At 42.3% G+C, this 27,919-nt stretch overlaps 1 protein-coding gene across 1 annotated transcript in view; it reads left to right on the top strand.

Annotated features, from left to right (window-relative positions):
- si:dkeyp-14d3.1 (transmembrane protein 132C) overlaps positions 1–27,919 on the top strand; it is a 101,545-nt gene that overhangs the window by 50,563 nt on the left and 23,063 nt on the right. The window contains exon 4 of the mRNA XM_062381144.1: positions 16,869–17,055. Coding sequence (XP_062237128.1) covers positions 16,869–17,055 — 187 coding nt within the window. The remainder of the gene's footprint in view (positions 1–16,868; positions 17,056–27,919) is intronic.

Consider the following 27,919-nt stretch of genomic DNA (forward strand, 5'->3'; position numbering starts at 1 on the left):
TTCCTATTTATCACCATATATGTCATTTTATCATAAACAAATAAGGAGCTGACAACATTCAGTTTATAATCACGTTTACCTGATGTCTTTGTAAAAATTCACGCTTGAGAAATAGTATTAAGTCAGTCCTCACTCGCAAATAAATTAAAATAACTCTCACTTTATGTATGTGTAATTTCATCTGAGCAGCAGCCTCGTACCTCCTCGTGACATTTAAATATAATTAGAGGGAGAGATCTCCCTTGTTATGGTGTCCAGGTTTTGGACTGTAAATAAAGTGTCATCTGTTTTGTGCAAATGCACCAATTATTCTGTGTACTGCTTCCCTTACCTGCATGTAGATGATTTAATTGATTGATTGACCTTCAACTTAGGCTGTGATTTGAAAACTGTTGCCTAAATGTAAGATATTTTATCCTTTTGGTCTTTTGACATTAAATCAATACAAATCATTTCTTAGGTTGTTTTTTTTTTTAAGAGGCATATTTAACAAATTTTTGAGTTGTGTTCAAACTGGATGGAGGAGATCAACTCCTCTGTTTGTTTAATAAATTGTATTTTTCTTAGGATCAAAGGCCACAACTATGTCCTGCCTGGATGGATTTCCCTTATAAATAAACCTATCACCATCCCCACTGCAGTAATTCCGTCATGTTTTCATAGCAGTTAGTCACAGATTTGGTGAAATAGAGCCGTTGTTGTATCTGATTTGCTGCTGTGCTCACTGCAGGTAGCACTCAGCCAGGGAGCCGAGGTGTTTCCAGATGTAAACATACACAATTGTCTCCAGGCGTTCTCAAAAACATACTGCTTGTTTCTAATTACATCTTTGTCTATTGAATAGGAAGCAGTGTATTTACTCTCATTCAGCTCTGCGCCCCTGTTGAACAGCAACCATGAGCCATGAGAATAAGTTCAGATCTATTTTTATTATCATTTGAATTACCTCTCAGAATAGAGACAGGAAACTTTGGCTCCAATTAACCTCAGTTTAACTTGGCCTTCAAGATGATTGGCTTTTATACCAAAGACTTTTCCATTTAAAGAAACGCCTGGTCTGGCGCCAACGCTGTCTCATGTCGCTAACCTGAACAGGAGAAATATTTAAATGAGCCTATTAAAAGAGACCCTTGGCAGTTGAGTTAGGTATAAAAGCAACATTTGGGAGAAAGAATGGGGGTGGGAGGGGGAGGTGTGCATGAAGAGATGAATGGATGTTGAAGGAGTCGGTACATGGAACACAAACGGGCAGCTCTGCTTCCAGTCACAAGGAGATTCAGTCAACCAACAGACAAACCGAAAGGGTACGAGTCACATCCTCTCGTCTGCACTCCGCCGCCTATGTGCGCTAACACTGACAAGCAATCTTTTGCTGTCTTCTGGTATCATTCCAGGCCTAACTGGTTGAAAGCAGAACTATGTCCAGCTAATAACATGCCGGGGAATGTAGGGTTCCACCGCAGGCGGCGTTAAGCAGGACTTACCAGCTCTGACATGTAATCAGGCGGCGTGCACATCTCAGTGGGCCACGTGGGTATCAGCAGCTGGACCCCTAAGGGCCACAAAGCAGTGAGACCAGCGCGCTTGTTCATGCCTCCAGATGAGATGCCACATTCTGTGCACGTCACCTCATCCACCTTGGACCCACGCACGCAAACTTGAGCGATTTCAAGATCCAACCTCAGGTGATGCTGAAGCATCGGTAGGCGTCCTTGGCTGGTGGAGGTCGATCTGAAAAGACACTGAGCAGGTCCTCAGATAAATCGATGACTCGACTACCTTCATTGCCTTTTGTTAGAATATGGAATTGCCGTCATTAGAAGACCTTGATGCAAAGCTGCATGTTTCGGAAGCCACAGTAGCATCTCGGTCATGTCACGCGAGCGGCTCATGCTGACACTTTCCGTCAGTCTGCGATCCGTGTGCTTTCCTCAGCCTCTGGATCAACGCTACGTCTCTGAATGACTGTGCTGAATATGTAAATGGAGGGCAATTAAAGCTCTCTTTCTTTAATCAGTCTCTAGATTTCACGAGCGAGTGCTTCCAATTATGGATCAATGTCTCATTTCTGCACACGGACCCCTGGGTGTGTGCAGGGAGTTTTTCCCGTAACAAAATGCTTAATAATTTCTCCTCTGCCAAAACAGCCGCACACATCCCACTCCCTAACTGCTGATCAATGGGAAGCACTCCTGCTGATATGTGCACCGTAGGATTTTTTAGAATTGACATAATCGGACACCAGCTAATATACACTTTGATTTATGGAGGAGTCTGTCTGACTTTATTCTGTTGACGTCTGTCTGGTGGATGTGATGTTTCGGGGAAATATGGGATGATAGCGTGATATTGCTCTGGCAGTAATTTAGCCCTGAGCTCATCAAGTGAATAAGAGAGGACTAAATTCTGCTTAATACCTAAGTGCACTCCTGACTTGGAGCCCGGTGCATCCTGGGAGGAGGTGATGATCTAGCACTTTGAGACTGTAAAACGCGACTCCTGTGTTTTAAAAACGCTCTTTATGGTCCGTGGGTTTGGTTCCAAGAGCCTGTGATAGCTGCTCAGGGGTTTTATAAATCCAAAATGTTAACTAATCTTACTGTTAATTGGCTTTTGACCGTCAGTGTTTTCACATACGCATGTACTCTGGGAATTTAAAGGCGTTTGCAGAAAGCAAAAGGCATTTTTCCAAATCTTAAATTTCTTCTTATTTCTGTGTTTTTGCTGTGAATGAATATTCACATCCCTATTTCATAATCGGAAGTTTGAAAATTGAGCCTGTGGGAGAACCTCTCGTCAAACGGCACTGATGTCTCACACAAGCTCAATAATGGAAAACACAACTACAAAAGCCACATCACAACTGCAACTGAAGCAAACAGTGTTGACCACGAAACAAGCAACTGAGTTGTTCTGGTTTTCACAAACGACAGCTCCCATGAAGAGAATAAGTAGCATCTCACCTTCGTTGTGGTTACGTTTCCATTGTGTGGCTTTTGGCTTTATGTTGTGGCTTTTGCTATCGTGTTGTGGCTCATTGTCGTTGTATGAAACTATACACACTGTGTGTGTGTGTCATATGCATCTTTTGCCTCTCTGTATTAAAGTGGATTTCTTTGGACTTCAAAGAATGTATATGCCTCCGTCAGTATGTCTCACCTCTCCGATCCGAGGGACGCTGCATTAAGGTACAAGGTGAACATGCCCACACTGTCTCCTCATCTCTTCCTCACCAGCACCGTAATTATCATAAACAAAGTGGGATGTGCACGAACATATTTGTGTCTACGTGCATCAGTTTTTTATGTGACTGTGCATGTTTGTCGTCTTGCATCTTTAGCTCTTTTGCATCATATTTTAAAAGCTCTGTGATTTAGGTGCATCAGGTTAAATAGACCTCATGTGGTTGCATTTGTTATAGGAAGCCGGCACAGGTGTCTGACAACCCTGCTGCTACTGCAAATTCAAAATGTTGCCCTCTTGTCCTTACCTAGCACCGACCTGTTTGCAAAACACATGCTGTTAATATTGAGCTGGTCTATTGCCCGACTCTTTCAACCCTACCCTGCACACACTACAAGCTGCTGGTGGTGGGGGTGTGTGGGTGAAGTCGAGTTACAATAAACTACCATTGATCTGTTGGTCCGGGCCCCTCTGGTCAATGACTCTTGTGTGTTCTCCAGGTTCTGTTGCCATGCCAACGGCCGCAGAGCTGAAAGGACGCAGGTTTTTTGTTTTTCGGTCTTGAGGGAGTTTTGCGGGGAGGACAGGCCCCACCAGTGTCACAGCACATGCAGGTGCAAAGTCGGGCACGGCTGGTCACACCCGCAGATCAACCTTGGAGGGCATCTACAGTGGTTGGGGAGTTTATCTGCACACAGGTTTGCATCACTGCCCCAGGGCTCAGTGTCTGCTGCCCCCTAGTGCGTGAGTGGATGGCCAGCAGCGCCACTGGCCATGTTTTCCATCCTTGAGATGAGTGGTTTGATGTGGGGAAAATTGAGTGTAACTGTCAGGACAAGTGGCAATTTATTATATCGTAATTTGCCATTTAGATCGCTCTCCCATATGAATGGGACTGATGTAATGTGCAACTGACTGGGAGGTGATGTCTGCAAAAAGGTCTGAGGTCACTGGTGACGATAAGAGCCGTCATCAGGGATCCATTACACCACGGCCCTACTTCAGCTGATGGACTCTAACGACGTGGCACTGCAGTAGAAAGCATTTAGTTTTGATTAGACTATTGTTGGCGTGGTGCATTTAATTAACTCCAAGATGAGATTTTGTTGTCTGGGAATTGATATGCTGCTGTTTTAGCCCAGGCTAACACGCTGACTGGGGCCTTGTTCCCTCAAGGCAATCTGTAGCAAGTTAAGAAACAAATGATATAATTGAATATTCCCCCCCAGACGCGCTTATTCCTTTTACTCCCAGCGTCCTCCCCCTTCCTTATACCCCCCAGACAAATTGACTTTTAACTAGACTCACTGTCTGCAGATACTGTATTGTGGCTCTGCTTCTTTGCCCCACATTACTGCACTGATAAAATATATGTGTGTGTGAGCTACTGCCTTTCAGTGTCTGTGTCGATGTTGACCATCCTGACTACTAAACATTTTTATTTAAAGTGCTAAATCATGTTTCGAGTAACAAAAAGCAAATATCAATGATAAAAACTCCACAGTGAGCAAATTGACACCAAAGATGGCAGTGAGAACGAACACTCCCCTTTCTCAGGTTCATGTGACAGTTTTCATGGCTTAGGGGGGAGCGTAGAAGAGAGAGGGAGAAAGAGAGAGAGAGAGAGAGAGAGAGAGAGAGAGAGAGAGCGCTGTGTGCGGGAGTTGAATATATTAGTTGATGAAAGCTGCAGAGCGCTGTTCAGCTAATCGGAAATGCGATCCCCTTATTGGGTTTGATACACACAAGCCAGAAGCCCTCGGTTTACGCCGATGCTTCATTATAATCGTATAATTAATAGTCCTCAGCCCTTTTCTTTGTGTGCATGTTAGAAAGAGCAGAGAAGAATAAATGATTAAATTAAAAGGGATCTGATGCTTTTTCAAAGTGGGTTTCAATATCAGTACTGTAGGTTATTTGAAATGGAGAAGAAGGTAAATGGAAATTACATTCATACAATTAATCCCTGGCAATTTGAAGAACAAAGGAGTTTGCTGTAGAACACCGCTCTGAACGCACTGGTCTGTATTATAGCGTTATTATTACTTTTTAAATAATTTTTTAGGAACTTTTAAGAATCTTGAGGAAGATGATAAATGTGTGACAAGAATCCCAGACATGAACTTTGAACATTGGGGTCAGTGATGTCCCACTGTGCATTGGACCTGATTATTTTTTTTAAAGTAAACAATAATAAATATATACAAAACTTCTTGTGAAACATAGACATTTTTTTTTAATGATCAGAAGTATTGTATGTGAAAATCAATTACAGTTCATTATAAGTAAGGAAACTTTTTCTGCAATATATACTTAAAGTGGCTACAAATGGCCGACATGAGTGTTAATACTTGACATATTATTCTGTTGGATTATTATTGTTGATGATACAAATTATTCATTAATCTGTAAGAAGCAATATACAAGTGTAGCTGGTCAAGGAAACTAAATGTAAATACTACTACTCTACTGTTGATTACATTGATCTACAACAGAACATCAGGTTTTAAAACTGAACTGAGAAGTAAATATATATATTTCACTTTCTTTACATGGTGAGATAGAGCTTCAGGTATTTGCTCTTTGATGTAGAATCTTAATCTGTAAAGTAACCAGTAACAAAGTATGTATGTGGAGAGGTAGTGTAAATGGAAACGGTCTGTACAATACAAAATGAACACAGTCAAAGTACCTGTGTCCCCGACTGAACTGTCAGCAGTTGAGTTGCATTATGGGTACCAGGTTTAGATTAAGAGGTTAAATTTTACATATTTCATATTATTTTGATCTGTCCGTCATCACTCTGTTAATGTAGGCGTGCAATGTTAAACTGGTGAACGGTTTCATCAGTGAGGACGGAGGGTGTAAGCATATTTTCTATTTATTTACTTTAACTACCATGAGTAAAAAAAAAAGGAATGTCTGAGTAGATGGATGGATGGATGGATGGATAGAAGAAAAAACACTTATCACAGATACAATACAAATAACAACAAAGAACTCGAAATTATATAATAGTAAAGTCCTGTATTATCGCACACTGAGGTTGAACAGTTTGTAGATACAGATCTAAAAACAACCCTTTGTTTATAAAACACATTCGATGATTTGTGATCTTGTCAAGCTTCACTGCACCTTGTACAAAGTGCGCTCTACATGCTTGTTATTCCCAGGCAGTGTGGAATGTACTGATTTATTCTTGCTGTTGTAAATTTTAAAAGACTCTAAACAGAATCTATGTTTTTGTCATCACACTTCAATATCTCCGACATAACTGTTAAACAGAGGCCGTCTTTTAACAACCCGTCATATATATTTCTGTTTTTCTTCTGCCAGTTTAGAGGTGTGTAAATAAATGTCCGCTGACGCACCGTAAATCAGACGTATCGGTTTAGGGCCTCAGAGGAAATGATAGTAGCGGGAGGGGGTCCTCCGGCGTGCTTGATTGTATCACCGGTCCACGACATGTTTGAAAGAGAGAGATCCTGTACATTGATCCACATAAACATGTGCATGCGTATCCAACATGGATCCTTACATTCAGAGGCAGCTCAATGTTGACGTTTAACCTAATGTAAAACAAATGGCGTTGTTCTGAATGTCTCATGGCAGGATAATACTGGGCCGCTGGTGGCTGTGGGGGCTGTCAGCAGCACACGCTCTGTATCCAGGGATCTTTATAGCATACGTCCAGGAGAAGAAGGAGAGAGCGCTCACAGGCTGCAGGAGCGTAGTGTTGCTGTCAGGTTCAAATAAATAGGTGCCTTGAATTTGATGTTTTTTGTCTTTTCATTAACTGAATGTGAAGGTGAAATTTCCTGATGACACTTTTACTACCAAAGCGTTTGAAGTGGGTTTGAAGCTTTAAATGTGGCTCCTGATTTTTTAGAAAACCACCTCACTGTAAGGCCGTCTGGTTATATACTATTTAAATGTTTTTGTACGTGGAGCACAATCTGTCAAACTGAATCATATGTGCACGTATTCAATCTAAATTAATACACCTACAGAAGTGTTATGCCTTTTAAACCCCTTATGCCTGTGTCCACTTTACTTTTCTATTAGATTATCTTGAACTGTCTGTGTTCTCATGGGATATCGCTCCCTCCTATCTTGCTCTCACTCTTGTGCCCACTGCGCACGATATGTCTCCGCATAACCATGAACCTCCGGAGCCACAGAGGCGTCTGCACCTCGCTGACATTTATCACTATTATTCTCCTTCCTGTCTTCCATTTATTTGACAGTGTTTCAGGGGGAGTGTGCACCTTTTTTCTCCCTCTGTCACTATCTCTCTTTGCATTCTGGACATGGCTGAATTGAAAAGGTCTGCTGGGTATAGGCGTCTGAGGGTCCTTTTCCTCCCACGCTCACTCACAACTCTGCAATGGGAGTATAAAAATACTAATGCACTGACCAGACTTTGCTTTGTGCTCAACTTTTCTTCTGCCTCACTTGGAGGTATGTGATTCGTTCAATGGATTCTCTTCCTTCCACCCACAAAATCTTTTATGAAATTAGCGTAATAATACATATTATTATTATTATTATTATTATTATTATTCATATTATATTAAGTATCCATGGAAACTCTGGTCCGAATGCGATGTTTCCCCCCTTTACGTTTCAGATTGATGCTGTTCATTTTTCTGTAGTCCACGTTGACATTTGGGCTTTTGATTGCGTCCATGACTCCAGTACATTACAGGCTCGGAGTGATTTTCTGTGATTGCGGAGTGCTGTGAAAATGTGACTTTAAGGACTCTGCTTTCTGGTCAGGACTCCCTCAGCAGAGAGATGATGCTTCGTGCTGCGCCCATCGTCGTCCTTTCTCAGAAATCAGACCTGAAAAGAGGCTCTGACCTCGGGGGGGGGGGGGGCTTGTTGGAGGCAGCCTGGGGTAATTTACCTCTAATGGGCTCCCCTCAGGCTACGAAATGAAATTCACCCACAGTTTAAAGGAATCCATCATGGAGTTCTCAAAGCATTCATTCTGATAGGCCAGACTGTTTGTCTGTCGGTCTTGATAACATTAACTCATCCTATTCATGGAGCTGTCCATCATTACCTGTTTACGGGACAAAACAGCTATCACTTTATTCAGGGTCACAGTAAAGGGTTACTGTGACCCTGAATAAAGTGATAGCTGTTTTGTCCCGTAAACACTGAGGACACTGAGGTCAAAAACAGGAATTATGTTCATTGGCAGTGTGGATACAATTTTTAAATGTAAGACTGAAGATTCCCGGCTTCCTCCCTGTAAGTTGCAATAGTTTTGTCAAAACATGTAAAAGAATAATAGCAGCAGAAGACCAGTAAGCCATGTATATTTAGTAACGCTGCCTGAGAACAGACACTCAGCATCTTATTTGGAACGTGGAACTCCTGAATACACAGTCAGGTAGAACTGAAACAGTTCCTCAAAGACTGAATCTGTCAATTGATTAAAAAACAACATAATTTTCATTATGATCAATTAATCATTAAAGTCAGTTTTATGCAAAAGAAAACAAACATTTGTTTCCAGCTTCTCAAATGTGAGGATTGCTTTTTTCCATCGTTTTAGAGTGAACTGAACTGTCCCCACCTGGAATAGAAGGAAACTGTATGACATTTTTCTATACTATTGGACATTTCTCCATGTTTTGTGAACAAAGAATTGTTTGAGCAAGTAGTCACCAGATTAATTTAAATGGAAAATATATTTACAATTTTTAAATAGTGCAAATATTGTGTTGTGTTCCTTAAAGAGAAGGGCTTGCCACATGACTACATCAGAACTTACAGTTAATTTGTGATTTCTAACAACTTGTTGACATAAATGCTGAACAAGAAATGCATTCACGAACTGTATTGTGCCCATGGCAAACTAAGTAGATGAGAAAGACTTTCAGAATCAATTGTAAATGTATGCATGTGTGTGTGTGTATGTGTGTATTTGTGTGTGCTTCATTGTGCTGACTGGTTTATTGCTGTTCCAGGTGACGGAGCATGAGAACAGCAGAGTTTCAGGGTGCTGTTTTCAAGCACCACTGAAGCCACAAATTTGATTATTTTTTTCCCTCCAGAAGTAGTTGAGGCCCCCCTCTCTATCTTTCTCTCTCTCTCTCACACACACTCTACACACACACCGCCGCCACCTCCTCAGAGTTGGACGCCCTCTCCTCTGGTTCCACCAGTCTGCATTATGCATCTGCCATTCTGTTTCCATTCAACATCTCTTGTTACGGTGATCTAGCAGAGTTACGTGCTGCTCTGCTGAGGTTTGTTATGGCCCCTTTGTGGTACGTACTCTACATTTCACTCTAGTATCTTATACATAAAACATATACAGAGAAAAAAAGAACGAGGCCTGAGCTGCAAATGTTCTGCCAGGCATCATTTTGTCGTTCTAATGCTAAAGTGACACCAGGGGAAACCCAGTCATACTTGATCTACAAGTTTAAAAATAAAGAAAAGGTCCTGAGAAATGTCTCAGCTAAATTTTATTTATCCCCCGGTCTCTAACTCTCCCTCTCTTATTCTCTAAACCCCATTGAGTAAGACTGTGGACAGATTCTATCACATCAGGGGGAGAATAAACAAAGAGTCATAATGACACACTGAGTTTGATAATGGAACAATAGAAGCTCTTTCAATTAAAGTGCCTTCTCTAGAGAAATCTGCTTCAAAAGACTTTCCTTCAGTAACTTTGTCCTTCACTGTCTGTTTATCCATTTTGACATTTAAATCCAACTTGCTTTAACCTTCTTGCAGTCAGAATTCAATAGCTCTCTAACATCCTCCAATCAAAGTAATGCATGCTGCAAAGAGCCATAGAGTGTTTAATTAGTGAAGACAGAAGTTTAACAAAAGGTTGAAATAAGTAGTTCTTTATACTATAACCTGTTTTTTCAGGCTTGTTTTAAATTAGCTAAATTTATCTGAAACCATTAGTTGGAAAAAATTGCAGTAATGTATATAACTATAAGTGCTACTATTTGGATAATTTATTAATAACTTCGGCCAAACAAAAAAAGCATAATGTAAAACAAGCGAAAATGCCAACATATTTTTGCTTTTCATTGTTGTGTAATTTTAGATTTATGTAACTGTTTTAATGTCTAAAACAATACAACGATACTCCTACTCGTCTTTTCCCCAAAGTTAGATAAGAAAATATACATCACGCTCATATGTTTCTTTCAAATTGAATGTTTATCTGAGCTTAGCAGCTCTTCAGGCTGAAACCAAACCCACCCACCTACCTCTACTGCTCACTAGATAACACCTTATATTTAGTTGGCCTGTTCAAAGTGTCACTTGTCTTATTAAAGGGGACATATTATGCCCATTTCACCACAGTTGATATGGTTCCTTGGGGTCTTAATGAAATGTCTGTAACATTTTTTGGTAAAAATACCCCAAGGATCATTTAAAACAGCACCTTTTTACTCTGTCTAAAGCAGACCTCCTCAGATCAAGCTGTTTTGAGGGCCCCGCCCCCCTCTCACCCCGCCCCCATCTTACCCCACCCCTTTTCACCCCTCTCATCCCTCCACCTTCTCAACCCTCCCCCCTATCATGGAGGTGTAGGACATGTGTTTGAATGTGTTCTCACTACAGAATGCATTCAACATCTATAGGGCAGATTATGGGCCTTTATGTCCAAGAGGAATAGAGCAGTAAGTTTTTTTTTTTTTTATGCATGAGATATCAGTCATTTCTGCAATAAAATTATGACTGAGGAATAAAATACATAAATTACTCTTCTCTGTGTATTACTTTACTAACTGCTCATCTTACACGTGTCAATTGTTGACATGTTACATATCAAACATTAAAAGCACACAACTGCTTCTATAAACTTTTATTGTCAGAAAGATTGCCACAGAGCTTTTTAAACATACCAAGTATAATGAAAACATTGATTACAAAAATACAATTTGTGCCATCAGTAGCCATACTGTAAACAAAGGAACACTTTATATTTGTGTATCACCTTTTATTCTCTAAATACAACATGTAAACTTTGCTCAGCCGTTACAGGTATTTGGCGTACAGAAGCTTTGTGAGCTGGTGTTGAGGCACTCTGGGCCGGAGAATCAGGGTGGTCCTGCCCTCCTGCGTGGTGCTCCAGATACGCAGAGTGTTCCCTGATGCTCAGGGAAGTTATGCAGGGTTCAGACCTGCCCTTGATTGAAACTCGACACATAGCTGGCTATAACTTCCTGCTTGTCAGGTTTCTCATACTTGGCAGAGAGATCCTCACGTTTTGAGATCTTCAGCACCTCATTCACATATGGGGCCGGGTCCTGAAAAACCTCGTGAAAGATGAGGTCCAACAGGTTATCCACGTTATCTGTAATACAAATTGGGGGAAAAAGTTGGACATTTTGCACTTTTTGTATTTATTACTTTCTTTTTATAATTATTTTATTCTATTTATCGTGAAGACGATAAATAAATGGTCTTTAAATCGTGAAGACCATTTAGAGACAGCAGTTAATTGATGTTATTTATGTTTCACATACTGTTGTATGTTTGGATTTTAAATAAAGCCTGTGAGAATCACGGAAGGTTGCATCTGCTTTCACCGGCTTTGCTGTGCACTCGCCCTTCTTATATATTACATCTGTCCCCCGCCGACACACAGGACACAGCTCCAGGAGGCAGTTTTCATAGACAATATATGTGGGTGTCTTATGAACAGGGTTGGAAGATTCCATTCTACTAGAAAGACAAAGATTTCACCAAAAGGCTGCAACAGCTAAAAAAGTGTAGGATGGTAATCTATCTGATTATTGAAATGTTTAGATTAAATATTGAGTCACTCACGTCACATCTGCTGACTCACTCAAGACTGTGATCGAGTCATCAGGATCATAGGTAGCATCCTGTGGCTCTCCGAAGTCCATACTTGGGTTGTCCTGTCCCTCTTCCAAGCGAGGTCTCTTACAGCTGAGGTCCCAACACCGACATCAGTGCAGCACAGTTTTCTGTGTGCCTATGATAAAACAGACATTCAGTATCCATGGAGTCACAACAAATGAGATGCTGTTACAACGTTCACACGGAGACACAATCAATGACATGACGATGTAACTGAGGGTAAACAAACCTGTACTTTTGTAGTGAGGTTGGCGCCCCGTGGCAGCTGCTGACGGCCGGCGCCCCGTGGCAGCTACTCACGGCCGGCGCCCTTAGCTAACTTCCCGCTACAGCAGCTACTAGGCACACGCGAGCGGAGGGGGGGAAAGCGCGTGGAGAGCACAACACTCATGAACCTGCCGTGCGAACACCGTTCACCTTGGACTCCGACGCCGTCTTCTCGTTAAGACTCGCCAGCCGTCCTCATTAATTGTTCAATAACGTTATTAATAATCGAACATGAAAACTCCTGTAAAGTCTCTACCTATCCCCCACCACTACATACTAGCCCCCCCGTCCCTCACACACAGCACAACATGGTAACGGCACTAGCCTCCACACAAAATGTCTTAAAGAAGCAAATACCATAATTATTTAAAAAAAATACTTACATTTCCCTCGTCTTCAGTATTGCCATGGAAAGATGGCACCGACCCCTCTTTCAATAACAACCTTTTAGAGAATCCAGCGTTATATTGGCCCAGGTTGATAAAACAGTCCGATTTTTGGGACGGTAGACATGCCAGATACACAAACTAATGTGTAGAAGCACTACAAAAGTGGAATTTTCATAATATGTCCCCTTTAAAGTTTTACAGGGATTGCTCTTGGCTGTGAACCATTAAAAGCTGTTTTTCCCTGTTTGTATTTGCCAGGTAAATATAAACAGGGAGTTTTATCTTCTTCTATGACTCTGATCAGTGCATTTCTAAGATTATTGACTTATTCCTTTAATGGCTAAAATAATGGATGCTGTTATCATGATCGATAGACATGTGACCAAACTCTTTTGACGATGGAGAGCTGGGTTACAAACAAGCTTTATAGCAAAAGTGGGGAATCTTTTTCGGCCATTTCAGTTTTTATAACATCCTCCGCAGGCCATACTAGAATATTAGAACCATACGTTACATCACAGTAACTGCTCTGACGGCTGGATCGGCTTTTTTTGATGGTGCGTCTGATGCCAGATGGTAGTGATGAGAATAATGATGATGATGTTGATGATGCTCGTGCTCGTGCTCGTGCTCGTGCTCGTGCTCGTGCTCGTGCTCGTGCTCGTGCTCGTGCTTGTGCTTGTGCTCGTGCTCTTGCTCATGCTCATGCTCATCCTCGCAGTTGGTTTCAGCCAAAACAAGTTGTTAAAAGTTTCCCCTTTCCTATTGGCATAAATGGCTTGCAAAAACAAGCTCAAAGTTGGCAGTGTTCTCATTATTTAATTTTCCAGGAGCATTTGGCCTTGTACCTCATCCAGTTTACCTGCATGTTTCAGCCATGATGATACTGGAGATAAATTTTTCATTACTGTGACTGTCTCCCGTGCAAGAAGGGAACAAACTTCACACAACTTGTCGATTGACAAGGTGTTGTGTTGACAGTGCTAACCACTTAGTATCACAACGTTAGTTTACAATTTGATGTTTAATGTGGCCCAGAAGCTAGAGGCTCCCAACCCTTGACTTTATACTATATGTCTTGTAATTTTTAGATACTTAAGTAGACAATGTTGTTGGTGGGAGAGATCACCGAGAGATCAGATTGTGGTGTGAAGCTTCTCACAGAGATTTGTGTATAATTTGTATCCTACAGATCTGCTGTTGTCACTGTGATTTATGAGCATCCTGGATGGGGCTACACAGCGTCCTCTCAGCCACCTCTGTGCCATTCTCAGTGAGTCGGCTGTCGAGCTGCTGTCTCGGGCAGCATCTTGTCAAGTGTGATTTGCTCTCCAGTCCGGTCTCTTGAGCCAGAGGGCCAGCTGCTCCAAACTTCAGGGCCTGTTATCCACCGAGCCCCTCTCTCCGTTGCCTTTGGCCGCCCCCTGGTCGTCTGTCTGGCCTCAGATTTAGTCAAACCGCAGCGAGTTTACAGATAATTATCAGGCGACGGCCAGTTGGGTGGCACACATCCACAGGCCCTTTGTTGCTAATTGAATTAGGCCCGAGCTGGAACCAACGGAGAAATGAACTGTTTCCCCCAGCGAGCTGTGTGATTAGCGGACGTGGAGACGGGAGGTCGGCTCAGGACGGCGTGCTGGTGGTGTACATGGTGTCTGACTCGAGGCCTGCATCACATTCATCCGGACACGTACGTTTCTGTCGGGTTCCATCTTCTCACCTGTCAATGTAGAGCAGAAGATCAGAGCGTCTCTGAGAGGTTTAAATATCTTTATCGTGCGCTCCATTTGCTTTACAACTTATTGACCTGCTCGACATACAGTCAGCAGTATCCTCAGTTTTTCTTAAAGTCATCCTTTAGCTAAACTACAGTTAGACAAAGAGCTATCATTCATATTTTACATTCACTCCTCTGGAAAGGTGTCATCTTATTGAAGAAGAAGAATGGCCCGGGTGAGGTGATGGTGTGCATTCCTCTAGATGTCATCGTTCTTGTCCTTGATCTAATCATTGCACCATTCTGAGATCCTATTCCCCTTTTCCTTCACTCGTCCTCGTTTTTATAGCTGTCATCTTTTCAGCTCCTCTTTTTAAAGATGGGTAAAAATGCAAACTTAGTGCATGTCTGAATGCTAAAGTGAAGCAAAGAGGGTTATTTATATCGCCTCACTGTACATGCTGATAACCTCAATATTTTGTTGCCACCCTCCTTGTGCAGAGAAAATTTGAAAACCTCATAAAATTCATAGCATTCACAGCTGCTATTTACATCTGACAACGGGATTGTGAGTGAGTGGGGAAATAATTTACATCTATGAAGGGAGAGAGATAAAAGCTAATTACAGACAAGTTAACGTGCAGGTGTTGAGTGTTGCTCGTGTACGTGGGTGGTGTGTGTGCAGCACAATCAAACCTTTGTGCTGCACAGTTACTTCCATTCTTTTGCCCGCGTGTCTGATGCCGTTTGTCTGCAGCAGAAATTGTGCCTGTGCTGCAGAAACTAGGCCATTTAGGCTGAAGCCTGACATGAGTCCTGTGTGATGCTCAATGACTGCGGAGCACTCAGAGGTTTATTTCTGGAGACTCGGTGCATCATCTGCTAGCACCGCTTGCCCGGCGAAGCTCGTGGCTTCACTGGTCTGCAAGTGGAGATTAGCATCTGTCTTTTTCCCACAGCATTGTGGGGATAGTTATGCAAGTCCACGATGTCGCATTACGCCTCTGACGGCTCCGAACAAGTTGTTTGCTTGTCAAATTAATTATTTATGCTCACCTCTGTTGGATGTGAAAATTGGGTTGTTGTGCTCTGCAAAGCAACAAATCCTTCAATCGCACAGAATTAAATTGAATAATAACAGATTGATGTCAGACCTATGTGAATATGAGAGCAGTGGATAAGACACATTCTATTATTTATAGTTTTACTGTTTTTAGTCCCATATTAATAATTAAGGGTGTTATACATTTGCGTTGCTGTGTTGTATCACGTTTGTATTATGTCTCTTTATGGCAACGTTTGATTTGCTTGATATTACAATCAGCTTTTCTTTTTTTGTGTGTTTTATGCCCCCTCCTCTCCTAACAAAAGACCATGTGGATTTATTCATCTCTCCTCTTCTCGGTCTCTCTCCTCTTCACCATGCTCAAATTACAATACCGTCTTTTGTGTCGGTGTGGGCCACAGAGACCATGCACGAAATGTATTGGTCCCCGAGTCCCGCCATTTGACACGCAAGACATGGCTAACAGATTTTATGCCATTTCCCATTTCTTCCAGCTCCTGTGCAAAGCTGACCTTTCCTGCCTCCAGGCTATATTTAAACCCTGAGCACCAGAGACTTATGGCGCCATGGGAAATTTTATTATCAGTGCTCTCCATTTGTCTGACTTAATTCCAGCGTGCTGTATATTTACACTCAACCGGGGCAAACAAGGGCGCCGGTGACAAACCCGACCATCAACATCTTAGCGGGGGTGACACCTGGTGATGCATTCCTTTGAACCGTGCTGAGGAACAGAGATTTTGGTTACTATTTACAGTGCACATCCCCTGCAGAAAGGAATACGAGGAATATAGAGAAAGAGTATGATATTATTCCATCAAGTGGAGGGTTGACCAAAGAGTCAAGCACAGAGGGACTTGACATTTTGAAGAATCTCAGTTGGTAAAATGTCATAGATTTCAGCCACAGACGCATTGATCAGCCTTTACCGCTTGTCGTCATAACAGCGGAGAGTGGGTTAAATGGACTACATTAACACGCACAAACACCCACACACACACACAAACACACGCACACACACAAACACACACACACACATATACTCCATTGCACTTCTGGTACTTCTATTTTAGCAAGGTCACTCATGGCCAGCATGCATCCCTCTTCCCTTCCACTAACCTTAACATCACAAACTAATTTCATCCCAGATCTAAATTCTAACCCTTGAAGTCTCAAGTATTAACCCTCATGCAGTTCATTTAAAGTGTTCAGAAAGTAAAGACTGCCCAAAATGTCCTCAGTTTCCTAAAATGTCCCCACTCTTTGACTCAAAATGATCCTAACGAGTGAATTTGTACAAATACACAGACACAACACACACACGCACTCACATCTATCCGTTCACTGACACTTTTTTTTACCCGCACTCTGGCAGGTCTGAGATGGGAGTTCAGCGGGTGCTCCAGGTGGACCTGAAAATGGAAAGCTTCCCGGAGCCGCTGGGCAGCCGATGGATGGCGTGGCAGGTGGAGTACCCGGCTAGTCGCGCCACCACTCAAGAGGTGGAGACGGAGATCCGACTGGCGCAGGAGGACCTGGCAGGCATCGTGCCCCTGGCCATGGTGAGTGATGCCACTTCAAGCTCGGTGCAACACCCAAATTGCCGGCAAACGCACTCATCACACTGAATGTGAAATGTGCGTATTTATGATATAGAAGGCCATGTCCTATTAATTCTAAAGCGTGAATCCCTGTTGGTAAATGTTTGCTTTCAGCACACAGATTAAATGCTTTGCATCTGAAAAGGCTGAGAGCTGCTGCACTTGTAAGCATGAATGATGGGGGCCTGAAGCAGAGCGATGAACATATACATTATCAGGTCACTTGTTCTGTGTGGATGACATTGAAGTATTTCAGCACATAACATGGATAGAAAGCAGGATATTTGATTTTACATCATAGTAAAAGTAACTTACCTGACATTGAAGAGCTTTTGATGAGAAAACATTTATATTGATAAAATGTTACCATGGCCACAAGCAAGGTCACACAGTCAGCTGCTGCAAAATAAATAAAACACTCAAACCAAATATGAATAGTTCCTAATTAGCTGGAACAAATTACTGCATATTCATTACATCAGTAATAATGAAATCACACAATACCTTTATAAACAGTTATTCAGTAGAATCGATCATTTATGCTTCACGTGAACTTTGTTGAAAATACTAAAGTACATTTTGTATGAAATTAAATTACATATAATTCTATTGGTTGCAATTTTTAACAGAGCCCATTGTAGTAGTGGTACATGTACTTAAGTATTGAACCTGAATCCTTCCTCCATTACTGGTGCTTTGATAGAGCAGGCAGAGCTGTAATGTCTGTGCCCGCAGAGTGTATTTAGGAGCAGGGCAGGAGGAGAGCGTCTGTAGCTCCCAGCATGCCTCAGATGGCGTCTGGAGGGTGGCTCTGGCCTGAGGGTGAGCCTGGAGCTGTGTCTCCCTCGGTGAGGCAGAGTTACTCAGTTGTGTAGATATACAAAAACTTCCCCTATAGCTTCACAGAGAGAGCCATTCACACTTCTCCGCAGCTTTGCTCAGTGACCTGTGAATCACTGCTTCTGATTTCCATCGAGAGAGAAAAAGCAACATCAACGTTATTGATGAAAGAAAAATATGTGCTGTCACATCAGCAGCTAAATACTGCAACAAAGGTTGCATACATTTCTATTTTGGTGCTCCTGATCTGCGCAGTACAGACCTGACTGTTGTTTCAATATTATTCTCTAAGTATTGCCTGTAGCTGTGCAGATGATAGATGCCTGTGGGTGGCTCTTCCTGAATACAGAGGGATGCGGCGCGAACTCACCCACTGATCCATTCTCAGGATAATTAAAGCTATGTGTCCAATGCTGCCGTGTAATTTTAGTTCTCTCCCTCACATCTTTTTCATGTCACTGATGTATCCTCAGCCTTTGCTTGAGGAACATATAGTTAGCTCCCAAACCTTCCACTGGCAAAAGACTGCAAAGATGATTTGCATGATTATCTCGTAAAGGCTCAGCTCACAAAAGTGATTCAACCGAAGAATTGGTAAGAGCCTGCTCATTGAGGAACACATTCTAAAGAAAATGTTCATCATAAATTCTGATTGAAATTCATTTGGCTTCTGTACATATATAAATTCCATTATTGTTTTTGCAAAACAAATCTGTAAATGAGTGGACCCTCTCCAAAGTCTAGCATGCAATCATCAATCATTTCCAAAAGTGTCGGCTTTTTCTCTCTGATTATTTCGCTCATTTTACATTGAAGAGGGATTTTTTACGGCTCGCCATAAATCATGTGAATTTTTCAAATTGACAAAAATCCATCTCACTTAGCCTGATATTACAATGATTTGCTAAACTTGGCTAAATCTATTAGGGACAGGACAATTTAGGCAGAGGCCTCACAGGAGATAAAGATGAATGTGTACTAAATAGATGATGGTGCGCACATGTGTGTGTGTGCGCATGTTTGTGCGTGTTTGTGTGTAGCCCACTGAACTTGTGACAGTTTTGTTGGGACCAAAAATTCTGAACCTCGGCGCTAGTGTCCATGTTCAGGAGAGTATCACAGGACTTTCCCTTTCATAAAAAGTACTGGGGGGGGGCCCTGTAGTGAGCCGAACCCCTTTCAGACATTCACTGGATCCTCCATATCTTCTCTGGAGGAGGGGCATGAATGCAAATGTGAGAGTGAGGCGCTCCGCAGTTTCTACAGACTTTATCCGCCTGACTTCAAAGCATATAGTCCATGGAAATCCAGGCGAAGTCAGTGTGTGTATCAAGCAGTAGATCCCCTGCTGTGTTCACCATGAGCGCGGGGGGGGGGGTTGATTACGCGTCTAATGCACGACAGACACTAAAATGAAAAAAACTTAAAAGAAAACAAATATCTCCCGGTGGAAAAAGCAGTGACATGCACATGGAAGACGTCAAGAAAGTTTGTGGATATAAGAGCTGAAGACGGTGTCAGGGTGCTGTAAGCGTGATCAAATATATTGACAGATCAGTGTAAACCTTTAATACTATACTAATATTTAGAATCATCATTACACACAAGAGCTCCTTAATTCCAGCCACCCTGTGCTACTTAACACACAGATACTTATACATGCAGACACATTCTGAACTCATTACCTCTGTCTTTCTCCCTCAGTCCCCTTTTCTCTCCCTCGCTCTGACACACACACACAGACACACACACACACACACACTCACAAACATGCGCACACAAGGCTTATGCAAACTGCGTGCACCAATATGAAAGAAGCACACAAGCGAGAAAGAGGAAGGCTGAATTAGATTACTTGAGATCATTGTGGCATGAAAAGGCCCACAGATAAGTTCCTCTCCCTCCCCTTTGCAACAATCCCCTCCGATAGAAAAGAGGAAGTAAGGTAATGTCGGAGAAGTGCTGTCAACCCACCTTAAACACACAGACACAGCAGCCACTCTCCGCCCAAAGGAAAACCCACTCAGTGATTCCATTAGAAAACTGGTCGCTGTGCACAGAAGTCAAGTCACTTAGTCGTGACTGAGCGGTGAAGACGCAGCTACAGCAGACACATGAAGCTGTGGGTGGACAGAATATATGACAGTCACATGACCAGTATCAAAGAGGTTCACCAATGGGATGATAAAGGGATGGTAAGCCTAGGGAAGGACTTCATGAACCAAATATTGAATTACTTTGTTGACGTGCTCATTATGCAGACCTATCGAATCCAAGATGTCTGCCTACAGCAGACCAGATGCAGTTTCATATTTTTTTTACATTTCAGCTACAGACTGATGTTTCCTGAAAACATCAACTATAGTTTCTCTCCACAACTCTTGGTCAAGCGTGTGTAAAGGTGGGATTTCTGGGCTTCATTTCTGGATAGTGGGAGGAAGAATTTACACAGTCTATAGTCCTTTCTAGGAATTTTTGACCATCCACACACATTACATCGGCAGAATATCATTATGAGAATAGAGCCTCTCTGTATATAGAATACAGTCTCATTCCACAGATGCCCAAAGTATAGTTATAGATAAAGGCCACCTAGCACATTGTAGTGTCTACAGTCAGGAACGTTCATATCTAACTCAGATGTCCCAGACAGAAAGGCACCAACTCCAACTTATTTGACCCAATTAGAGGGAGACAAATGGGGAAGCTGTGGGAGACCCATCTTGAGACTTGGGATTTACAATTGCTGATGTTACTCTGTCAGCGTTTGCATGTTGTTCCACTTTCTGGTCTCCTTGATCCATCACGTCTGCATTAAATTCTTCAGCATAAGTCATCAGCTGAGTTGTCCTTTGACCAGCTTCAAAGAAACATCCCAAACACGTATGTCCATATGGTCACATTCCTGTGAATGTGGTTCAAATGTTCGCTTGGAGTCAAGGATGAACTAGATTATATAATGGCAGCTCAAAATCACTGGGACTTGATAATTGTAATGTGTAAACTAAAGAATTAATATGATAATTTTGCCAAGATACACTCAATCATTTACATGAGGCTGGACAAAAATGGATTAAAACAGTAACTTGAATGGTTGGCACAGGAATACAACTGCCAGCTGTTAATTCTCTTTTTTTCTTTTAATTCAGATAATTTTATTCTTCAGAATCTGTAGATTAACAGTAGATTTTGTGCTGTTTCCTTTTCGGAGGAGAACCTGCAGAGAACCTCTGTTCTCAGGCTGACTGAAAGCTCCACCAGTAATGTAGGGCAGACATTTTTAAGCCTGTGAGGCAAAACCCTGGGAAAATTAATTGAAAAACCACTCTGCTGCTCATTAAGCTTTCTTTCTTTTTTTCTTCCTGAGCACACAGTTATAATTAATCTTTACTCAGATTAGCGTATCAGGCTTTTAATGAAGATCCTATTGAGCTTATCTCATCTGGATTTTAGCCGCTGGAGAGTTTGAGGACAGAGGAATTTCAGGAAGGATAATTTTTTACACTGGACTTTGTTCAGAACATCAAGAAGATTAATATCGACTATTGCTTCAGGAAGCTTTGAAAGAAATATGATCGTCTACAGCTGCCTCTGTAGTGTATCTGCACATAAAATTGAACAGAAAGCCTTTCCCCATATATTTGTTGCCATTGTTGTAGTTATTGTATTTTTTTTTTGCAACAGTGGCGCATTATTATGATTAGTGATGTTGACAATAAATCAAGGTTACAGATGAAAGAAAGAGGGAAAAGAAGTGTGGGGAGAGGAGAAGTGGAGTAACAGACTCTGAGGGGTTTTCAGAGAACGCATGGAGGGAGAAACACGAGGGGAGATTCTCCAATCTTTTTTAATCAAGTTGAGAGGGGAGACTTCACAGAGCACGCTGAAGGCATCTGTTGACACAACAGCTCTGTGGTTTTGTTCTAGAAAAACCTTTCATCTGTAATTACCACTAATTAGTCTAAGAAGCTAAACTGTATTTTGTCATAATGGAATTGTGCTATAATCGTGTTTTGACCAGAAATAATCTCATAAACTGAATGAGGATCTGTTGCTGACCACGTCTCTAAAGGTTGTGATGTAATAAAGCTAATTAGTATAGTAATGGGAAGCTTATCTAGGGATTGATCACGTTAATGGCCAATTACTCCAATGGTTCCTCAGACTTGTTCCCTGCACATTTATGCCGCGTTCTGAATTACCGTGCCGTCGCTGGGATTGATTATTATGAAAAGGTCTTTTTATTGCGTTCCCCAGTCAAGTGCTGGAAAATCTGCCATGGGGCACACCTCTGGGAAAGCAGCTACATCGGTTTCAAAGACGACTTGTCCTTTTTTTCTCCGCTCCCTTTGAAGAGGACTCCTCCTGCGTGTTGTCACAGACCCACCTGTGCTGGGAGGACTCAGAGCGCCGCTCACCACTTTGTCACCGGTTTCAAACCGTGAAGCCACAGTTCTGCAAATGCAGCAATTATTTCAAAAGCCCCCAAAAAATCAAACAACCTCTAAAAAGTTTTATTAGTTATGAGCCAGGAAAATACCTCAGAATGCTTTCTGTCAACTGTAAAGGTTCCTGCTTGTCTTCTCCTCACCTGCTTTTCCAGAGCTTTTCTCCTTCCCCACCTCCTATACTTGCTCCAGACAAACATACATTAATTTTACTAACAATCTAGACTAATGTCACCCCCGCCTCCTTCTGTTGGCATCCTCTGTCTCACACATCACAGTGTGAAAGAGCTTTGTGTTTTTTGGGTCATCTTGAGATTGATCTTAAAGGCAATAATTGGATGCCTGCGCCGATTCCCCTGCACAGCAGGAGGCTGGTCCATTATCTTTTACCATTGTGAAGTAATATGCTCCTGTCCGGGCTGCCCTCATCATCATTACCCATGCTGTGGATGCCCGGTGATGGAGAGGGAGCAGGAGGACAGGGCATACATCATATCTGGATTCATCGGTCTTCCTGTCCCAGCCGAGACACCAAACTGTGCTCTGTCAGAGGAGCTGCGCGGCCGCAGAGATGAGGAGAAATGAAAGCAGCCGTTTGTATTCACATACCGCTCCAATGTATCGTTAAACAATACATCATCACCCCAGCTTTCTCTGGCCACTTCTGCTCTCACATGATAAAGTCATCTATCAACATCCCCCAATGAATGTTTCATTTTTACTCCTTTCAATTCCATTCCCTCTGTTGCAGTGCACATCTCCTCTGCCAGGCAAGTGAAATCTGAAGAACCATTAATCAGACACATTGTTAGACATACAGACATAAGCCCTCGTATGCCAGCTAATCCTGCAGTATTGTACAAGCTGTTTACCGGAAGAGCAGAGTGTACCTGATTTCCATTGTTCCATAATCTCAGTCACTTGTCTTTAGTCTCTGTTGCATGCCCCTGCTGTTTAAGACAAACAGGATAACAATAGCATCTTTCTTTCTCCACAAAGCATGAGTCATACGGTTTACAATAAGGGGCTGATGGATGGACCCCAAGCGAGTAATCCATTAGCATCCACCACAGCTTAGAGGCTGATGATGAAGTGGGAGCACTAATTGAGGCTGCTGCAGTATGCACATGTGGCATATACATGTAATGCTAATTAGGACAATAGACTGTGACGAATGCCCGGCTAATCCAGAACATGACTGGAGTCCTTCACGCTGCACAACTTCCTCGTCCATTAGCTCCTTAGACATCACAGGACGTAAAAAAATTTGGCACGAACTGACCGTTTTGCTCTGACTTCACATGTACAGTAGTGAGGGAGTGAGTGGGGGGGATTACTGTACCTTTTCATGGCACTGCTTCACAGTGTGAGTTACTCTCAAAAGAACGGATCCACAGATATGATGGCCAAATCTGCCAGTGTAACTCAGGTAGAGGATTTTATGTTCTGAAATCCTTTTCAAATTGAAAGGTTAAAAGTGAGCGTGGTGTGTTTGTTCATTTTTAAAGCACACACACACACATCCTCTTTTGTTTTTGTGGCTTCTTTGAAGCTCACTCATTACAGTGACATCAGAAAATACCTGTCTCCATTAAGAAAGCTCATCTTTGCAAAATGCTTCTGCAAGCTCCTCCAGCGGTCAGGTCAACCGACTTGTTTACTGTGCCGTCGCAATCCCCTGACGATGACCCGCGATTCATTCTCTGATTCATGTTAAGGTTTATTTTGCTTTGACTAGAGAAAATTATTAAGACCTGTTCCCTGCGGAACCAATTATATTCAAGTTTCTCTAACGGTATGCAGTGAACCTTCCTCCCCGATGCTGTAGCCCTCTCAGTTCTCCTAACCCTGTCGGGAATGGTGGATAAAAGTTTGTACAGCATGGCAAAAGAAATGCAGGGCTGAAGTGAAGGGCAGATCCAGACTGACGGATCAATCTCAGAGTGACAGTGTCTGCACATGTCCATATCTCACATCTCCTCCATAATTGTTCCCACATCCCACTCCACATTCTGCCTCACTTCTATTCATTCTGACTTTCATCCCGGCCTGCTGAGGTTTGTGTATTTTTTTTGTTGTAATGGACTCTACAGTAGAGATGACCTTTGTGTCTGCTGAGAGAGGTCTGTGTCCAGAGGGCAGCTAAGCTGAGCTAAGCCAAGCTAAGCTGGCAGTATGGATCTCGATCAGAGACGGGTGAAGAAATCAGACAAAGATCAGGAGGTCATCCCCCTACAGGCATGGTTGGCTGTTGGTGAAGAACTCTTCATCGATCGTCTGACTGTGATAGATATCAGGCTGAAATTGAGCAGATTGGCGCGAACAGGGTTATTTCCCTGCGTCCTGGCCTCAGGGCACTGGCTCTATGGGCAAACAGCAGGGGTGGGAAAAAGGCATTGCTGCAGCAGCACCGCTCAGAGCACCCGCCAGCTAACTCCCCCGAGTCCCCGCCGCCCTCTCACTCATGTCATGGTGAGCAGAGAGTTGCTTCTGTCCCTGGTGTCCGACCTTGATTCATCGAGAGCCGAGTCTGACTGTTGTCGTAATCCACTAGGGGACTCTCGCTCCTCCCTCCTGACCCGTTGATCTTAATGTATTACAGGTATGGTATTCATGAGGATTGCAGGCGATTCGTTCTATAAACTTAAAATACAGTGCTTCCACGTCCGGCCATGTTTTATTCAAAAGCTCCTTCCCACCACACAAGGTGCATTTTGGGGCCACTGGGCTCCAGAGCGTGGCTCCGTCCTTCCTGCACCAACCCTCAATAATAATTCCTCTTTTGAGAGTCGACTTTGAAAGCACAGACACTATTAAGCTCTCTCTAAATGTAATTTATATCACAGACAGGTGGGTTCAGACAAGATGCCTTAAACATGCCTGGGAGCAGACTTACACTGTTTCCTTCTATAGCTAAAACAATGCTGCTTGATATGATTTCAGATTCCTAATGCAATTAATATGTGTTGGGGAATCTGTCCTGTCAGCAACGTGTCATTGTGACATCTCCCTGCTGTCAGTTTACCCATAAATCATCTGCACTCATAAATAATGTACAGTTGAGAGCTAGTCAATGTGACTGAGAAAATCAATACTCTCCATAAACTGTTGTCTGAATCCTTTTTAAATAACCGAGCAAACAGCTCAACTTAAAAAGTGGGAGTTTTTGAATACGTCATTGACCGCCCTTCTTTTGAAGTCTGTGAGTGAGGGAAGAAATGCGACATCAATGTTCCTACCACTGAGTCTATTGACTTCAGGAATTTCTGTTTATTTTTACACCAGTTGCTGCTGGAATCGTCTGGAGGTTTCAGTGCAAACCGTTTTGTCTTTTGACGTTTTCTTTCTGCTCCGCACAGTCACAATGGTTTTATCCTCAAAAGTCAAGTTCAGGACATGTAGAAGGAAGATGCTTCTTTTACTCGTGAGTCAGGGACACTTGAGGGAAGTGGTCGTACAGTTAGATTTATATATATATATGATATTTGAGAGATGTCAAACAATTCAAGCAGCGACAAGGAATGTGATGGTGAGCCCACCCCTGAGAGACGTATTTCAACATCTTAGAAAATATTTGTATTTGCTTTATTGATAGAAATAAGGAAAAAAGATTACTCGAGTAAATGAGAAGTTAGCGTTATGACTGGAAGAAGAAGGGAACATCCACCCTGGCTGGTAAGTTGTGCTCTTACAGGGGATTATGGACTGTCTCCAGCCACACCGACTTACTGTCACTGTTTCTTTGCTTGTCAGACAAGACACTGCTTCCAGCCAAGAAGCAGTCCAGCAAACAACTGTCCATTAAGTGTCTGTTTTATATTTAGATATAATATTTATATTGATAATAAAAAACAATAATAAAAATGTTTTATGTGGAGATGCTTGTATGCAGATTTTGTTTTTATATCTGGAAAAAGGCATTTTAACTTTAATGGTATGGTAGGATTATATTTACCATACAGACAGAGTGGTATCAATCACTCTCTTTCCTGAAATATTGCCATCGTAAATGCATAAATATAAAATATAAGTCACACCAAAAATACTGTAAGATATAAATGCCTTTCTGCCATGTGGACTGTGTAATTAGTACATTTATTTATTTACTATGACATTTACTTTTTTTTTTAAATAAATTGGACTTTTAGCTCAACAAAATTGCAATCAATAGAACTGTATCGTATTGTCACCTGCTTGAATATAATTGGGCAAAGCTTGTCAACTGGAAGCCAAGTAGCAGATAAATTTGAAGCATGAAAAAGCAGTAAATCATGTTTCTCAATCCACTTCTGTCCAAAGATGCTCTGGTCCTGGTAACGTTGAAGATGAAGCAGATTTTGATCTGTTCGGGGCGTGGCCACGTCTTGCCTCTGTCCTTTAGTCAAATAGAAGCTTGTAATAAATCTTGTTCCATTAAATTGAGTGAATATGTGGTTTGCATTCATGACCTCTTTATCTCTGTCTGTTTATGTGATATTTAATTGGTTTCATATTCAGCAGAACAGGAGGCAGAGGGTGTCACCTTAGATTGGAGGAAACAATATTTCTACCGTTTAAATATTGTATTGCCGTTGGCTGAATTGTTTGCAACTGAAATCCACGTGAAGCAGGGAAAGTCCAACTGATTGTTTTCTACAAACAATAGTTTGTAGTTTAGAAGTTGCACACTCAAATATGCACATATCTATCTTTAATCAGCCCAAATATCCAGCCACTTCACATATCATCACTTCTGTGTGTTTGACCTACTATACTCTGACAGGGAATTAAGTGCCCTTTCTATAGTGTCTTTTAATTACGAAGGAAGTACCTATTGAAGTGGCCCTAGATGTGGCTGCTAATAACAAGCCACCAGTTCACTGTGTCCCTGTGATCCTCAACATGATATCTCATTACCTCTCCTATTAAACCGACCTTTTCTCGAGCAGATCCACTATCAAAGCAGCCATCAAGTTCATCTCCTCCCAACCGGCGGTAATGAGCAGATCAGATCTCTGACCGGCGTGCACCTGAGAGTGCTGCTGAAACGCAGTTAAAGGTTTTTTTTGGAGGCAGCGAGCGATGACTGCAGAGTGGAGATGGGTCACTTCTATCCCGTCAGCCAGGAAGAAACAAGGTAAAGGGAGAAGGAGAGGAGCTGGTGGATTCTTGGAGGGGCGAGTGTGGTTAGGGAAGAGAAGCGAGCAGGAGAGGGACCCTCATTAAAAGGCAGTGTGTTGGCTTCGCGACAATCCCACCACTTCAATGTGCTGTCATGCAGTGATGTATCGCTCTGCATGGTGCTACCAAGGCCTTTATTCCCAATCTCCTCCGTGTTTCTTGATTCTAGCCAATTAAACGCCAACTGGAATTGAGGGGAGGAAGTGGCACATGGAGCAATGCATATTGTGGGGAGAGGAGCTGAAGTAAGGACATGTCTCTTTTAGTCTGCTTAATAGCTTCAGGACACTGAGACTGAGTGGCGTTTAATGTCTGCAGCGTATTATTTGCAATCCCCCTACTCAAATCTCAGTGTCCTCACTCATGCACATACCTTG

This window comes from Platichthys flesus, chromosome 3, assembly GCF_949316205.1.
Source record: "Platichthys flesus chromosome 3, fPlaFle2.1, whole genome shotgun sequence".
Lineage (NCBI taxonomy): Eukaryota > Metazoa > Chordata > Actinopteri > Pleuronectiformes > Pleuronectidae > Platichthys > Platichthys flesus.